The 19,233-nt window shown below is 38.7% G+C and overlaps 1 protein-coding gene across 2 annotated transcripts in view; it reads left to right on the forward strand.

The window, feature by feature from the left end:
* LOC136876032 (E3 ubiquitin-protein ligase ZNF598) overlaps positions 1-19,233 on the forward strand; it is a 210,503-nt gene that overhangs the window by 35,530 nt on the left and 155,740 nt on the right. The window contains exon 1 of one of the 2 annotated variants that reach the window (XM_067149644.2): positions 770-848. The exons of the other annotated variant lie outside the window; for it this stretch is intronic. Within the exon in view, the coding sequence (XP_067005745.2) occupies positions 780-848 (69 nt within the window). The 5' untranslated portion in view covers positions 770-779. Of the gene's footprint in view, positions 1-769; positions 849-19,233 lie in introns of those variants that run through there. 2 annotated transcript variants of the gene reach the window in all.

Below are 19,233 nucleotides of genomic sequence, written 5' to 3' on the forward strand. Positions count from 1 at the left end.
TCTGCAATGGTAATTTTAGTTGGTACAAGATTACTGTTTTCGAGACGAATTAATTTACTCTTTGCTGGGTTTGTTTTTAGACCAATGGATGCCAAAGTGCTTTCCGCAAGTTGAATGAGCTAGCTTATTCTTTCGCTCCCTGTGCAGATTTAACATTGCCTAGATACGAATTATTGTTGCTGACTTCGTTCACTCTGCTCTCACATGAAAGTGAGGGTTCTGGCTTATGCGAAACCAGTGCAGCCTGGCGGTATACCTCTGTATCAAAGTTTAAAACAAGGAGTCTTGTTGCTTGCTCTGTGACAAGATGGCACAAAGAGGTAATTATATTTCTGTTTTAGTCAATTTGGACTTTTAACTATTATATAGCAATAAATCATTTACCTAACATTCTCAAGATTTAAATTATGTATGTTTATTTCCAATCGAAAAGTATTTGGGGAATTCAATTCACCTGTGAATTATGCACTCACGTTTGTGAGTGTTGGGATTGTACATGTACCTCTCGGGTTTGAGGTTAATTTGATCAGACGTGCATTTATCGCTATTAAAGTATCTGTAGTTACGTATCTATTGATCCTATTACGGATTGCAGTGTCGAATCATATATTGACTTCCTGGCAGTGTATTTTCACATAGTTGTTATTGTTGTTACAGTTTGTATTGTCTATGCCTAATTTTAATAAAAATGTAGCCCAGCGTCTCTATAACTTTTCAGATAAACTACAGGCACTAGAAAACCTCCTAGATGATCCACACGTCAGATATTGAGGATTTTGATGAAAGTGATGACCAGTCGGCAAGGGAACCAGAACCTTGTGCAGGCGGTTCGACAAGTGTCTCATGGTGTAAGAAAGCATTTAAATGTAAATCTGGTCTTAAAATTATTTCTATACAAGGAGAAAACACTGTTTCGATGAGACATATTTACGGATTGCAAGTTGAAAGGGAAGGCACCGGGAGAGATGATGGACCTACTAGCTTTCCGGTACATAGTAGATGGAAAAAAGAAAGGAATGGGAACATGTCTTCCCCACACAAAATAAAGGCCTGCAGGTATGCCCGGACATTATCCAGTTGTAGATAATTTGAAGATGCCAATACGTTGCAGATTTCACGGAGATCTCGCATACGATTCATGACATGGAGCGTTTGCCTATTTTTAAATAAAGGCAGTAATTGTTTCCATTTCCTCCACACAGTTAAGTAGAGACACTAGGGCAAATCCCGAAGTGACATTTAGCCTGCTGTAATCAACATTTATATTTTTATAATTTGTTATAAGCTAATACTCATTTACTTTAATTAAGGCAAAAATTGTTTGTTTTTTTCATTGATGAAACACTTTTTAGGATTAATGGTTATGAATTTCATGTTTTTGGTCCGTATTGAACTGAGAATAATATATAAGTAATAATAATAACAACGTAAACGTTTCCAGCTTTTCAATACTAAAATATATTCACAAAATTATAAATTACACGGTACTAATACGGTACGGCTGATGATGACCCCTAGATGGGTTGAAACTAGTACCGTGTAATTTATAATTTTGTGAATATATTTTAGTATTGAAAAGGTGGAAACGTTTACGTTGTTATTATTATTACTTATATATTACATTTTAGGATCTCAACCATCCTAGTGAATCGGATACTCACAACTGTGAGCCCATGTGGCATTTGTAAATTCAAAAATCGCTGAGGAAAAGGCAATTACGCACCCATATTCTCAAAGTTTGTGTCGGGAGTGAAAGGGTTACCAGAGTTAGTCATCCACAAAAGCAAGACAAGATAGCTTGCTTAATCCATCTACTAGCGAAAACCCATATACATCAGAAACCTTGTGGTCAGTAAGCTCCTTAATTACTCCGTCTATTGCTAGGTTGAAAAGAGGCAACAGAGAGCTGCCCTGCATAACTTCCCGGTAATCGGATTGCCTTTGTTTTTTTAGCACCTACTTCTATTTGGATACGGTTGTTGATTAGTAATTATTCTCAGGCATATCACAGGAAGCTAAAAATCTGCTAATATGTTCGTGTCCTATTGAATCGAAGGCTTTCGTTACATCTAAGAATGCCACGCAACAGCTTTCTGATCTGCACGACTTTCGATTGTAACCTCTTATAAAACTGTTGGGCCTTCAATTTATGAACCTTTAGCTGAACAGCTAACTCAGACTTGTCACTTATTTCTGTTGTATTGTGGATCCTTTCCTCCTTCTGAATACACGATGAACAACAGTCCGTTGCTGATGTACCACAATTCCTGAAGTAGTCATAGCTCTGGAGATTGGAGGTTATACGTGTTTACTAGGTAAATAGTGCTTGGTAGTGAGACTGTACTGGGTGCAATGACTATATCAAAGATTTGACATCTTTCTTTATGTACATAATGTCCGGTTCTCGATTTTTCTTTGGGGAGCTTCCAGTTTGCAAACACCTTCCACTCTTCTTTTACCAACTTCTATCCTTACACACTTGAACTTCATCATGCACATTATTGATTCTTTTCGGTAATTAGTAGGCTATTTAGTGTTTAGCTCCTTACTGTAGCAATTCTTAAATGATCTGACTCTGCTCTTGGACGAAACATGCATGGACGAGTACAATAACACAACCTTGTTACTTTTTGGGACATATGATAAAACTCATTCTTGGTCAAAACCAATCATACGGCTTTTTTCTGCTCTGTTCTTTGTTTCGACAAAGATAGGTGGAATTTTCCGTTTATTTTTCCTGACAGTACTGATCGATGTAAGTCTGTGATTCGTCAGCAGATTCAGAGGAAGAGGAATGGATGTGCACCAGTTGTCTGTGGTAACAGTCATCCCGCTTTGTGAAAATGGTTCCACCAACCTCTCAATAACACTAAAAACTGTCCATCAGGGCAAACGGAAATGCAAATTTATATGTTCGTAAAATTAGTCAGCGAGTTAGGAAAGTCTCAATAAGCACTTACAAATGTGACTAAGGATGAAGAACCAGCTTAGAAACAGGCCTGGTGTAAGGAATAGTTCCTAGTGTGTTTATTATTTAAAAGATTAAGTCACGGGACAAAAAATTGTTTATTAAGTACCTAAGATGATCAATCTAAATTGCATGTTTTAATAATACAGTAGAAGTCCGTTATAGCGAGAATTCATAACAGCGAAAGATTTGCTTGCAATAACGAATAAAAGTCGGAAAACCCTTCATGCACTTTAAAATCGGTATGAAACGAGTAGTATAATTGGATGGTTCTGCGGCCGCGGCCACCGCCACCGCGGGCTCCCAGAGGCCACCTCCACCACCACCACAGCCAGAGGCCTCCCTGATGCCTCCTCCACCACCATCACAGCCAGAGGCCTCCTCCACCACCACCACCACAGCCAGAGGCCTCCCAGAGGTCTCCTCCACCACCCGCGGGTATTTGAATTTGTAAACAAAGCCACGTGCTTTTTGACAGCTGTCATCGACAACAACGCATCGCTAACCTCAGTACTGCCATCTTGACGGGCCTAAACCTCAGTAGTACCAACTTAACCTAACTAGCGCGAGATTTGAATTGGTAAACAAATCCACGTGTTTTTGACAGCCACGTGCTTTTTGACAGACAACAACGCATTGCTAACCTCAGTACTGCCATTTTGACGGGCCTAAACCTCAGTAGTACCAACTTAACTAGCGCGTGGTAAACAAAGCCACGTGCTTTTTTGACAGCTGTCATCCGCCATCTTTAAACTACAGAGCACCGTGCTGCCCTCTTTATCGCAGTAGCTGCAAATTCGTCACCTGTCATCCGCAGTGCTGCCATCTTAACGGGCCTAAACCTTAGTGCTACCAACTTAACCTCACTAGCGTGAGATAAACAAATCCACGTGCTTTTTTGACAGCTGTCATCCGCCATCTATAATCTATAGAGCACAGTGCTGCCCTCTTTAGCTACTTACCTTTGAAATGTGGTGGCGGATAATTTGAAAAATGCTTTTTGACAGCAGCCATCTTTGAGCACCGTGCTGCCCTCTTTAGCTAGATACCTTTGAAATGTGGTGGTAGGCAATTCCACATGACAGCAGCCATCTTTAATCAAGAGAACACCATGCTGCCCTCTATGTGGTGGCGGCAATTTGAAAAATTCTACATGCTCTTGTTTGGAAACAAACTCACGCGCTTTTTTGAAAGCCGTCATCCGCCATCTTTAATCAACAGAGCACAGTGCTGCCCTCTTTAGTTTGAAATGTGGTGGCGGCAAATTCCACGTGCTCTTGTTTGGAAACAAAGCCATGTGCTTTTTTGACAGCTGACATCCACCATCTTTAATCTATAGAGCACAGTGCTGCCCTCTTTAGCTACTTACCTTTGAAATGTGGTACGTCACAGCTGTCATCCGCAGTGCTGCCATCTTAACGGGCCTAAACCTTAGTGCTACCAACTTAACCTTACTAGCGCGAGATTTGAATCGGTAAACAAATCCACGTGCTTTTTTGACAGCTGTCATCCACCATCTTTAATCCATAGAGCACAGTGGTGCCCTCTTTAGCTACTTACCTTTGAAATGTGGTGGCGGATAATTTGAAAAATGCTTTTTGATAGCAGCCATCTTTAATCCAGAGAGCACCGTGCTGCGACTTCAAAATATTTATGGATCTTCATATGTTGTTCGATAGTGTTGTGACTTTGTACCTGACAGAGTGTAAAAACTGACCCATTTGACCGTTCTCCACTATTCATAAACATTGAGAGACTTTACTCATCATTGCGTGTGCCATACTACCTTTCATAATATTACGTACTGTTTTATTTTAAGTGACTCACAATTTCTACCCCCATCATCAATTTATATTTCATCTTATACCAATCCAGAGTTCACTTTTTCTTTTTCATATGCATTGTTTTTCTTGTTTTTTATGTTTTGAACGGCTGACGATGACCTGGACTAGGGTCGAAACCGGTCCCATTTCTAATCACTATTAAATAAGAATGTAATCACTACATTCCTTTCTTTTATGTATTGAATAGGTTAAACCTCTTTTTCAATTATTTAATTTTTAACGTTAATACTTTCAATACGGAGCAATGAAATTTTTATCTTTAATTTACGCATCTCAATAATTTTGGGTCCCAAGTGGAGTAAAAGAAACATTCACGTATTTGACGCACCCACAACTTTGAACATCCATCCCTCAGCTCCGGATGCTCCGGATGTCAACTACTCAAGTAGCAGGCTTCCTATTGCGAAGCGGGCATTCCAAACGCGAGGGCAACATGCTATTATTAGCCGTCAGGAAATCTCACTGCACTAGATTTACGAGTGTTTCAGGTACGGGACATTCTGTGATCTCAAAATTATCAGTGTACAGTATTAGAGTAATACTGCATCATACAAACTTGCGGTGATCAGTTACGTCAAAACATACGGGAATAGAGCAGCGGGCAGCAAGTATTCAGTGTCCAAATGAAACGTGCGCTACCGCAGTAACAGTGGCCAACAAGTCTCGCAAAGCATTTCACGGATGAAAAAGCGGCAAGTTTCCGCAAGTAGAGGATTATCTGCTTAAATATATGATTTTGTTACGCAACGTTGGCTAAGCCGTTTCTCACGAAATGCTGTATTTTAAAGAATGAGAAATAGCCGCGGCACATGGAATCAGTGTCGCGGATTTGAAGGTTAGCCGAGGCTTGATTAATTTTATGAAGAGAAATGGAGTTTCTCTTCAACGAATAACAACATTATGTCAAAAAATGACGAATGATTTCAACCATTTTCATCTCTTTGTGATTGAGAAGCATGAAGTGAAGGAATATTTGATCTCCCTTATAGGAACCGCAGGTCAGACGCCGATCAGTTTCCGTATGCCACAGGTGCGCGCCCCTAACCACACGGCCAACTAGTTTGGTAGAATTAAATTTTAGGCCTTCCCCTAAACTACAATTTCTCTCAGGATGAATAAGATTATTTATGTCCTAGATTTTAGCGACTTATTCCCAGACTTTACATATGAGGTTATGATTGAAAGGGAGGATGCTAAACACAGCATGACAGACTATGAGGTCCGTATACACCTCACCTCCTTTAAAATACCACCCTTCTTACTTAATTTTCTTTCTCGTTTCAGACTTATTTCAACAATCTAACTTTACATTGTTTACAGGAGTTCCAGAAAATCTGTTACATTCTTAATTTTACCTTCAAGATTCAACAAGTACATACTTCTCTAGCCTAAAAAAAAAGACCCCTTACGTCAGGACATTGACTTGTTGGAAAATTTTAACCCAACGTGAATCATCATAAGTGTTTTATTTGTCTTGTCAATTTTTATGAAATCTTTTAGCTGAAGATGTTCCATAATTGGAATGAAACATGTTCTATTTATTATTATACTCAGAGATTAAATTGGATTATGTTATGTAAATAATAAACTAGCCATAAGAAACTGATAAGTATTGGAAGGTGGGAATCCCGTTGTAACATAACCTTAGTTGTGTTGAGCCAATATGGGACAAAATATGAGATTTATAAGCTGGACTTTACATACCGAATTTCATTAAGATAGGACAACTAATAACATAACTATTTAAGAATTAAATTTTAGGCCTTCCCCTGACTACCATTTCTCTCTGCTTGAATAAGATTATTTATGACCTAGATTATAGTGACTTATTCCTGAACTTTACATACAGATTTTCATTCAATTCTCTTCAGCCGTTTCCTCGTGATGCGTGTACATATATACAGAAATTATGGAGAAGTAAAAAGTGCGTTTCCTTGTTACTATGGACACGGGCGATTCAGAAATACGATCCTTTTTAAATTCTGAGCAATGTACAGACAAAACTCTTATATATACATTAGTATTCTGCTTTTTAAAAAGCACTGATTGAAGTTACAGCTACAAAACTGACCACTTGCAGAAGTATATTTGCAAAATTAGTATTTCAAATTTTGTGTTACTTAAATATTGCTTTTATTGCATGTAGATGTTTTACTTTCCAAACAATTATCAACCCTAGACACATGAGTGTGGTCAGTTTTGTAGACTATCACTAAGATGATGAGAGAATAGTGGTATTGTAATACACCATATAATTTAGCAGTTATAAGGGAAACGGTTTTGAAAAATATAGTTTTGAGAAAATGAACTGTGAAGTTGTCTGACCCCTGTAAAGACAGCAGCCTTCCAGTGGCTGCTGTGATGCTCCTGGGTTATAGGATGTCCCCTCTCCTCCCAGTCTTCTGCTTTGTCTGGCCTCTATTGTGGTTCCTCATTCCCTTTTTTCAGCAGACTTGATACGCATCACATCGTCTTGTAGCATTGCACATTCACAAATGAGACTGATGCAAGTGTAATGGACCAGTATAACTTGGAAACAATTCTGTCACCCATGGGTAAATGACTCATGAAGTTGTTCATGTCTATAAGTATTCTTCTTGTTTTCGAATAGGTCTACAATGGACCACGTTAAGCATCATTCATTTACGGTTCTTCCTCTTTCGATCGGCCCAGTACTTCTTCATCCTTTCGGAGTGGGCTTCTTTACGTTCTCGTGACCAGTTGTTGCCGGTCCGTTTTTTGCTACTTTGATCTTTGAATCCCTTAATTTTGTTGATGATTTTTCTGTATTCCTGTCTGTTGTATACTGCCTGCTGTGATATATTATTTTCCTCCATATCCTCCTTGACCCCTTTAAGCCAGCTAGTTTGTGTCTTCCTGTTCTCCATGTATTCCAGAATTCGCTTGGCTGTTCTCTCTGGTGGCATTCTTTTAATGTGTACGTAGAAGCAGAGTCTTCTCTTCTTGAAGGATGTTGTGATTTTTTCGGTCCTTTTGTATAGTTCCTCATTTGGTCGCAGTCTAAATTCTTGACCCACTTTCCTGGGCCCTAGTATCTTCCTCAAGATCTTCCTTTCTGTCTTTTCAATGTTTTCTAGTAAGCCCTTCCTGTTCAGTGGAATACATTCGATCGCATATAGACTTTCTGGTTTGATGACAGTGTTGTAATGTCTGATTTTTGCAGTGAATGAAACTGATTTTTTATTGTAGACATTTCGACATAACTGGTATGCTGCTTCCATCTTTCTTGCCCTTTCCTGTAATGCTATTCCTGGTAGTCCTGTTGGGGTTATCCATTCCCCTAGATATTTAAACTTCTGTACTCTTTTAATTGTTCCATATTTGGTGACAATATTTTGTGTCGGATCCTTTTTGTCCTGAATCATTAGTTCCGTCTTTTCGAAGGATATCTGAAGTCCCGTCTTTACAGCAGTCTCTTGAAGTGTTTCAATTTGTACCTTGGCTGTTTCAGTGTCTTCTGCCAGTATTGCCATATCATCTGCGAATGCTAGACAGTCAATTTTGACTCCAGATCTTCCCAGTGATATTCCATTTTTCACCCCTAATTCCATCAGTCTCTTCCTCCACTCTCTGACCACTTTTTCAAGTATAACATTAAACAGAAGTGGTGACATCCCGTCCCCTTGTCGGACACCTGTTTCGATCTTGAATGGTTTTGACAACATACCCATAAACTTAACCTGTGATGTAGTGTCAGTGATGGTTTCTTTGATTAAATTTCTAGTTTTTTTATCTATCCCAAACTCTTCTAACGTGCTTATCAAGGTTGCTCTGTCGACTGAATCATAGGCTTTCTTAAAATCCACAAATATAATCACTAGATTTTTGGCTGTGAGTGCACGTAGTTGTATTATGGAGATTAGGTTGAAAATTTGCTCGCTGCATGATCTCCCTTTCCGGAATCCTGCCTGGTATTCACCAAGTTCTTTTTCTATTATCCCTTCAGTCCTGTTTTGTAGTGCCTTGGATAGAATTTTAGAGGCAACTGGTGGCAATGATATTCCTCTGTAATTGTTAACGTTTGTTCTGTCTCCTTTTTTGTGCAGTGGGTGTATTAATGATGTCTTCCATTCCTTTGGGATGCTCTCCGTTTGCCAAATCTCCTCAAACAGTGCTTCTAGCTGAGTCACTAAGTGTTCTCCGGCATATTTCAATAACTCTGCAACTATTGAATCTTCACCTGACGTCTTATTGTTCTTCAGTCCTGTTATTATTCCCCTGATTTCTTCTTTATTAGGTGGTTCTGAGTCCGGTGTCTGGTTCTTGGGTTTCTCAAACATTAGAGTTTCCTCAGGCTTTTTACAGTTCAGTAGTTTCTGGAAATAATTTGCAAGGTGTTGGCAATTCTGTTCATTTCCAGTGATTAGATTTCCTTCGTCATCTTTGAATCATAGGCTTGGCGGTTTGTATCTTGTTAAGTTCCTCCTGAATGTGTGGTAGAAATTACGTGTATTGTTTTTCACGAAATCTTCTTCTAGTTTCTTTAGTTGCTGTGTGTCATAATGTTTTCGTTCACCTCTTACGGTTTTAGCTGTTGTTTTCCTTTGTGCTTTGAATGACTCCCAGTCTTCTGGTTTCTTAGTTGAGTTCCATTTCTTCCATGTCTGAGCCCTTCTTTGTAGTGCTTCTTCGCAAACTTCATTCCACCACGGATGTTTCTTCTTTTTACTTCGTAGGATTGTTTGTTCCGCTGCTTGTTGTATTGATGTTGCCATCTCAGTCCAACTGTGACTTTGAATCTTATTTATCCTGTTCTGGTATTCATTCACAGTCTGCTGATTGAACTTCAGATCTTCTATTCTGTATCTTGTAATTTTTGTACCACTACTTTTTCTCCTTTCTGGTGTTAATTTCATCTTAATGTTTGTCAGATAGTGGTCAGAGTCGAAGTTTGCTCCTCTAGCTACATGTACATCTTGAATTTCTCTGGAGTTTTCATAACTGATTGCAACATGGTCAATCTGAAATTCGCCCAATAACTTGTTAGGTGATATCCATGTTGTTTGTTTCTTTGGCTTCTTCTGGAACTTGGTGGTCATGATGTTCAAATTGAATTTTTCACACAACTCTATCAACCTCTTACCATTCATGTTTGTCTTGCTGTGAGCCGTGAATTTTCCTGTGGTTCTTGATGGTTCATTCCTTCCAATTTGTGCATTGAAGTCTCCTAGCAGAATTACAACATTTTTCTCTGGAGTATTTCCTAGAATTTCTTCCAGACCTTCCCAAAATTTTTCTACTTTCTGTGGATTTTGTTGGTTGTCCTTATTTATTGGTGCATGTGCATTTATTATTGTGTATTTCTTGTTCTTGTTTTTGAAAGTTAGTGTTGACATCCTTGGTGAGGTGGATTTGAATTCCGTTATCTTGTCTGCCATTGAACTGTGTACTACAAATGCTGTTCCAAACATCCAGAGACCTTTAGTGTTTTGTATTTTCTCTGCTGGTTTACCTTTATAAATCCTGTAGTTGTGTGTTTGTACCGTATTTTCGTCTTGGTATCTTGTTTCTTGTATTGCTAATATTTTCATCTCTTGTTCATCCATCATTTTAGTCAGTTCCATTTGTTTCCCTATTTTCAACATCGAGTTTACATTCAGTGTCCCTATGAACGTTCTGTGTGTACATTTGTGATTTGTCTTTGGGATTCTAAGACCCTCCGACTGGTCTTGACTTGCGCAATGCTGCTGGACCCCCGGATCCGAATGCCCAGCTTCGGTAGCTTCGCCACCACGAGGATATGAGTTACTCATTGCACCTTTCATGACTGATACTTGTTTAGAGCTTGTGCTTCTAGAAATTTGCATTTCCATCTGCTACGACTTGGTTCGCTGCACCAAGAAGTTTTCCAGGCCGCCCCTAACATGGGGAACAGACGCTACGGGAATGGCAGAGTGCTTTTTAGGCGGCACTCGCTCGCCTTGTCACATTGCCGTCACTGAATATATGTGGCATTTTTTAGAGACTATGGTGCCCTCCATAGTCCCACCACATCCTGGTGGCAATGCCGCTGTTGGTCCGGGACTGCTTATTTGTCAGGTTTCCCTGCTTGTATCGCAGCTGCCCTCCATATCTGGAGGGATGCCCACTATCCGCCACCTGTGGACCCGCCTGGTCGCAGTCAGCTCTGCGTCCCATACACTGGGCAGGTCTATAAGTATTATTATTATTATTATTATTATTATTATTATTATTATTATTATTATTATTAATGTAGTTATGTCCGGACTTTGTTTGGTATAAATTGTATGTATTTGTATGTTTTATGTGAGGTTATGTTACAACACGTTTGCTTGTATGTACATTAACACGAGTTTATTTGATGTAAGAATACATAATTAATAGTATATAATTTATTATTACCTGTGTATATGATGTATAAATCCATTGCCATGTTGAAAGCAACACACTGTAATAGTCCAGAACAACACACTTTGTCACTAGAGATGAATCAAACATTCAATCCATTTTTAAATAGGCTATTGGAGACTCGGAATTATAAGAAAACATGTTGTCATATTCTTCTGGAAGCCTGGCCAGGCAATGTTTACAAAGAGGCAGTCTCGAGAGTTGCTAGTGAAAGTCGTGATCTCATGTTGTGATTCTGTTGGCATGCTAATGGAGCAGTGTTTTGTTTAAGGTGTAGTTTATTAGTGCGTGTGTGTAATATGTTTATATAATTTGTAAATAAGATAGTGTACACAACTGACAGCATTTCGTGTGGTAACAAGACCAGGATTCATGCCCATTTTTTGCAGCACATACTCTTTACTCCATCATTTAATTTGTGGCAATCTTCACAACTGTCTTCCCACAGAATCCAGTTTTTGGGCACACTTTCCAAATCCTAGCATTGAGAGACTCATTGGTATTCTGTGTATAACCTCCTAAACACCTTTTCAACGGTTCAGTATCGACTAAATCACATCCATAACGGCTGAAGGTAATGTGTTTTAGTGTTTGTATTCCTGCAGTGACAGATCGCTGGTACGGGCACCCAGAATTATCTCCTTCTGGCCAGAAATAATGAAGTGGATTTTCATCGTATCATTTGCTGATGTTGAATTACTTCTTATGGCATTCCCATAGTAGGTCGTCAGATTATTTATTGCGGAATCTGCCAGTCTCTTTTCTTCCAGACAGTAATTTGCCATCTGAAAAAAAATTTCCCTTCAATTCTTTCTTCAGATTTCTCAGTCGTGTGCCCATACGTTTCTGAACATGACCAATACATTCAGCTTTGGTGATTGATACACTAGGACTATATGGTTGCATATCTGACAGATCTTTGAATGACTTTGTGTCGCCATCACCAATGTATGTTATGTACCGTATGCCAGAACATTCCAACCTCCATGCCATCTGCTGTCCCTTTATAATTAACAGAATATTCAACCACTCTGAATATTCTGGAGAGTTCTTGGTTTTGCATGTTTCACAACTCTGACAATAAGAGGAAAGAGTCAAGAACTTACCCTCATTTACTTCCAATAATTGTACAGGTTTTTCTCCAGGTACTCCAGTTGTCCCTGTCATATTTCATTCCAGCAACACTCTTCATTATTTCATTTGATCTGTCATTCATTAATCATTGCCCCAGGCGAGTGAGACAGGTGTCGGCAGGCGGCACAAGTCCTATCCTCGCCACCAGATGGGGGCTTCATTCATTCCATTCCCGATCTGGTCAAATGACTGGAAACAGACTATGGATTTTCATTTTCAATTGTACATACACCAAATAAAGATGAGTGGCCCCGAATCAGCCATGTACCATCATATGACTGAGCGAAACCTCTTCTTCACTAGCTTTTGACATTGATTCCCTCGTCACTTACTAGCTGATGTACCCATGCTTCGCTACGAGTTCTCAGAAAGACTGACTTGGAGGTCAACATAGGTCATTACAAAAACGTCGATAGGAAAGTGAAGCAGTGCTATCATATAAAATAGTCGATCAAATGAAAAACCGCACATTTTCTCACTTTTAACGAACAGTACTACAAGAATTCTCCCATCTATTCAATACAATACAATCTTAAAAGTCAGGACTTATCAAAATATTAGCATCAAATTAATACATTGGATGGTATATCAATCGTAGGCATCATCAGCCATTTTTTACCTTATGAGTAAATCAGGTACCTGATTGGGAATGACTTATGAATACTGTTAAAAACTATGTCTTGTAAACTGAATTGGAGATCGTTAAACAACTAATACAAAATAAAATATTGTGTTAATATTTGAGTCTAAAAGGATGACAGTCATTTGAAGATTACAACACTGATGTTAAAATATTCTTCTTCTTCTTATTATTATTATTATTTACATTTTATGGCCTTCATTGGACCACTCTAGCCAACTTTATACAAAGAATTTTTCAGTTTCCTGTCAGCCCAGTACTTCTTCATTCTCTCTGATCTTATCCTCCTTTCTTCATTGGAAATCACCCTTCCTATTGTCTGTTTGTTGATTCTGATTTGCAGTCTGGTCCTGATTAGATGTCCAAAAAATGAAATGCGTTTCTTCCTGATTGTGCTCATTACTGGTTCTATTTCCTTGTATTTCATTACAAGCTACTCTCCAGTGTCCATTTGTTGATGCACGTTCTCTCTATCTTGAGTATTTTTTATAATAAAGATAAAAATCAGAAAGCACATTGTCAAAGGGCGTGTTGTTAAGAACTTGAAGAGAGTTGAGTGGTCATTGGTTCTTGAAGTTTCTATTTATATGCTTATAAATTTTGAAGAATTTACATTTAAGATGATAATATTAGTTGAAATGCTGGTGCCGTCGGCTATATTGAAGTTTGTGTAGACGTCGTTAGGCCATCTTCTTTGAAGTAGTATTTGTGGGAAGAGTTCGTAATAGCTTACTAGTCAAAAGGGAACGTTGTAGCCAAGTGCCTGATGAAACTCCCTTTATCCGCTGAGATGTTCACTTATGTTGAGGGCTTTAGAGCATTGTATTGTATTGAATAGGTGGGAGAACAATATAAACATTCTAGTGTTATTTAATACAAATACTTTCAATACGGACCCAAAAATGAATTTTGTCACATGTAATGCAGTACTACGGTGCCGATCTAACAGTCCAAAGTTCCAGAGCTCGAATGACCAGGCCGCATACAGCCATGAACGCTCATCTGCCATTATTCCGTTAAATATACACACTGCTCATTCCAATCTCTGCCTCAGAGTAGGGATTGAATAGCTCGAATGCCATGATGAACCAGTGTGTTACGTACCAGTAGTATCAGAAAATTTATGAACCGGAGGAATGGCATGCTAAAGAAGAAAGTTATCTAACTCCCCAGCCACTTCCTGCCAATATTCAGGCAGGCTGTTACACTCGGTACGACCAGGAGAATTGACCGTGTGCTTAGGGGTGCTCAGCTGTTTACTTGCATCCGGGAGATAGTGGATTCGTATCCCACTGTCGCCATCCCTGAAGATGGTATTCCATTGTTTCCCTTTTTCACACCAGGCAAATGCTGGGGCTGTACCTTAAGGCCAAGGCCGCTTCCTTCAAGCTCCTAGCCCTTTCCTATCCCATCATTGCCTATATGTGTTGGTGCGACGTAAGACAAATGAAAAAAAAACTCTGTACACAGCGGTAATGCTATCTATCAAAGATGAGTAACAAATGAAGACAAAAAGCACATCACAACAAACAATGGTCAATGTAATGTTATTGTTGATAAATTCTTTGACCTTTCTATATTGTAGACCTTTCGACTCTGTGATGTTAGGGTGTCTTATAAAATTATTTATAGTGTAGACTGTAGTTCCTTATTCTCAGACTTTACATACCGATTTTCATTAAATTCTGTTTACCCATTTTCTCGTGACTCGGCGCTGATATGGACTCAAACAAAAATCCAAATTCATGAATATCTCTGTGATCATAGCCAGTACGGTAAAAATGTATGACATAAATGATCGAAAATTTATTCCCCTATAACTGTAGTTATGTAGTATTTATCAATATGACCACTAGTAACATAAATGTTTGAGAATTACATTTTAGGCCTTCCACTAAACTACCATTTCACTCAGGGAGTACAATTGTTTATGGTTTCGATTATAGTGACTTATTCCTTGACTTTGCATACAGATTTTCGTTAGGATACAACCACTAATATCAACTATTTGAGAATTAAATTTTAGGCCATCCCCCAAAGTTCCATTTCAGTCAGTGTGATTAAAATTATTTATGGCCTAGATTGTAGTGACTTATTCCCCGACTTTACATACCGATTCTCATTAAATTCACTTCAGCCGTTTTCTCGTGATGAGTGTACATACATACAGACAGATATTATGGAAAATTAGAAAGCGCATTTCCTTGTTACTGTGGACACAACTGATAGAGAAATACCATTCTTTTTAAATTCGGAGCATGGTATAGACAAAACTCTTACTTTATATATACATGATGTTATATGTACTTCTCCGCACTGGTGGTCTTATATTCATTAAGCCACGAAACATGTTTAAACCTGCATGTCATTGACCTATACGTCTCATTACCGAGCTCGATAGCTGCAGTCGCTTAAGTGCGGCCAGTATCCAGTAATCGGGAGATAGTGGGTTCGAACCCCACTGTCGGCAGCCCTGAAGATGGTTTTCCGTGGTTTCCCATTTTCACACCAGGCAAATGCTGGGGCTGTACCTTAAACCTTTAATGCCGAAATGATTTTTTCCGTCAGTTTCCTTTGAAATTCGTCTAAATCACTTCAGGTCCATAGTATAACATAACTACAAAATATTAAGCTCATACTTTTCACGGTTTCGTCGTTAGGTGGCGTGTTCATATGATCACGCTAGGGGATGTTAGCATTTCATTCTGTATAGCATTTCTTTAGTATTTATAGATTTTATGTATTGATATTGACAAATTATGAACAAAATACACTAAAATAAACTAAAGATGAAAATTTATGAAGAATATACATTAATTACAATATGTACATACAAAAATAAAGCAATAAAAGTCTCAAGATATTTGTAATATATTACATTCAAGTTATCTGATTCACAGAAATTACCAAATAGGAACAAATATAGGAACTGTATGCTTCACACTGTGTGAAATAGGACAAAGCATGGAACACAGAGTCCAACATTACATTTTGTGCACTCGGTGCGAACATTATTGGAGCATTCCTTTCCAGCACATCGTCGTCGATTGCAGGGCGCTACGAGGTGCTTCAATCCCGTCGTGTCGTACATCGTCAGTGACACTACACTGCTGGATACTGTATCTCGAGGTGATGGGGCGGCCTCTTCCTACTGGCATTATTTTGAACTTATATAGATATGTTTGCACAATGTGGCGACGAAATTCTAGATGTGACAAATCACATCCAGACCTCCTTAGCAGTAACGATGAATTGTGAATGGATACGTCCAGGAGCCATGTGAATAGCGACCACCACCATTTCTTTCCACGTATGCCTACTCTGTAGTACGACATATTCTGGTCCATCCTATCTGTTCCTGCTGAAATGAGATCATCGCCTGCGCCTCCTATACGATTGTTGCCAGCGAGTACAATTTCTGCCTTACTTGAAAGCTGGCGACCTGTGAGGTTATCAACCAAACCACCAACATCATCTCCTGAATCTTCGTTGGAGTGAATATTAGCTCCCGGAGGTTCAATAAAATGCTGTTAACCTCTCCAATTGGTTTGTCCGATTCAAGAATGTCTAATACTTCTTGGAGCGTAATGTCCCTGTAAAAAGGGAAACAAGGTTTTGTAGCTGCATATATGTTAACAAGTCGCAATTTATTTAAATGTAGAATAGATGACCGTAAATTGAATAAAGTTGTTCAGTGAAAATTGATGTATAACAGTAATAGTAACAGGTAGCATAACGTACACCATCAAATACACGCACAGGGTGAATAGCTAACACAAGCGCCTAGCCTGATCATACGATCACGCAATGTTTTAAGTGCCTACGGGAGCAAAGACTTTAATATTACTTATCTAGACTCACAGAGCGCGCTGATGTTAAGCGGAATATTGAACACTTTCGCGCATCGCCATGTTGCGGGCGCTTCAGCTTCGAATGCATGGCTAGCACGTGGTAATGTTTACAGACCCTTGCATGTTTTCGATTTGAATCATGCCTGTTAGTGGATCCGGTTTGGTATTATATGTGACGGAGTGATAATGTATTGTAAAATATTTTCAAGGAATGTGGGAACTGATACATTACGTTAGTTAAAATGACCGGCAATATTAGGCCTAAAGTTAGGCATTACCTTTGGAATGGAAAGATATTCACGAGGGTGAATTCGTGTGCAGCTTTCATTTGTACAGACTGCTATCAGAAGGGATCTGGTATTTCTTTTCACATGTGAGTAGAAACTGAACTGTTAAAAAATAACTTTCATTTACCATAATCGAGAACTAAACAGGTTATAGGGTGGTTGATTCAGGGAACGCATGGACATGAAATTTAGAATATTTAGGCTTATTTTTCTTGTTTTCCTTTTTCCAATTCATCGGGGATAATTGTTTAGAACTAAAAAGCTGTTCTGAAACAGACTACATATTTTTCATACAAACTATGTAGCGGTATTACAAATTTGATAAACCTGGGCCTAAAATCCGTAAGATATGATTGATACAACTTGATAAAACCTTCTAATATTAGGGTAAGATATTACTTCAAATTATCAGTTATCTGAAAAATGATTTATTAGTATCGTATGTCTTAATTTCTCCAATTTTTTCCACTTGCTTTATGATAAAAGAATATAATTGTTAATACGCTATTCCAGAAAAATCTGACTATAAAGTCTAAACAAAGCTCATTACAGTCTTGTCAATCCTAGTCTGCATTAGAAAACGCTAATCAAATTAACTTTTCACTATGATATTAATCTTTTTTGTTTGTAAGTGCTTTACTTTCAATTTCATTTTATTTTATTTCTGGTGTAAATCATGGTGCTCATACTAGAGAAAAATTAGGACGCACTTTCAGTTTTTATGTGTTCAGATAATGTTAATTCAGAATGAGTTTGTAAAATTAGTAATATTTAAGAAGATACTATTATGAGGAGGGTTTTCATCTTAAATGATAACATTCTTACTTAAGCCTAACCGGGCGAGTTGGCCGTGCGGTTAAGACCGCGCAGCAGTGAGCTTGCATCCGGGATATAGTGGGTTTGAACCCCACTGTCAGCAGCCCTGAAGATGGTTTTCAGTGGTTTCCCATCTTCACACCAGGAAAATGCTGGGGCTGTACTTTTAATTAACGCCACGGGCTCTTCCTTTCCATTCCTAGGCCTTTCCTATCCCATCGTCGCCATAAGACCTATCTGTGCCGGTGCGACGTAAAGCAAATTGTAAAAAATAAAACTTAAGCCTAAACCACGCAGATAAACTCAAACTAAGCCTAGACACTGACTTCATTTTAAGAAATACACAATAGAAGACTAGCACCAGTGTAACGAATGTCAGGCAGCATTTACCTAAATCCAATTCACACAAACATGATAATTTAACTTCTACTCATCCAATTACGTTATTTCATATCCAAACCAAACCAAACCCCATGGCACAACAGGCCCGAAAGGCCATGGCCTACCAAGCGGCCGCTGCTCAGCTTGAAGGCCTGCAGATTACGAGGTGTCATGTGGTCAGCACGGCGAATCCTCTCGGCCGTTATGTCACCGTCAGATAGCTCCGCAATTGTAATCACGTATGCTGAGTGGACTCCGAACCAGCACTCAGATCCAGGTACAAATCTATGACCTGGCCGGGGATTGAACCCGGAGCCTCCGGGTAAGAAGTAGACACGCTACCCCTACACCGCAGAGCCGGCATTTCATATTCAGAAAATGAAAAAAAAAACATGTATCTGATTGTTTTAGAAAGATTTCTGCAGTCATGTACTTTTTAAACAATCTGTTCAGATAATTGAGTGAAATTTGCTGTAATGACTTATCTGAGAGGAATCATAAGCTATGTACCTTTTACAGAAAGATTTTATTTCACAGGTTTCCTTTTTTGTCGATATTGAAGATTATTGTTATCGGTACAGGAGTTTGTAAATATTTAATTGATGTGTTCTCCAGTCTGCTGAGAGACAGGTAATTTTTATCTCACGATATGTAATCATACGTAAGTTGTAGACCGCTTTTTGAGCATGTCTTCATATTTTCAATAAAGCTAAATAATTGTTGATCCTGGGTTTCTCAAGAGACAGTTTACCACGTGATTTTCGTCCTTTGAGTCTGGCCTTCTTGCCATACGTACAATGTTCAAACACATCAGTTACAAACATGACCCTTATATTAAAGTGAGGGACATGATCATTTTCGAGGTACCGCTAGTGTATTTTTTCAGTCTTCTTATTCAGTCTGCTAAATGTTTCTTTTTTAG

Source organism: Anabrus simplex, chromosome 6, assembly GCF_040414725.1.
Source record: "Anabrus simplex isolate iqAnaSimp1 chromosome 6, ASM4041472v1, whole genome shotgun sequence".
Taxonomy (NCBI): domain Eukaryota; kingdom Metazoa; phylum Arthropoda; class Insecta; order Orthoptera; family Tettigoniidae; genus Anabrus; species Anabrus simplex.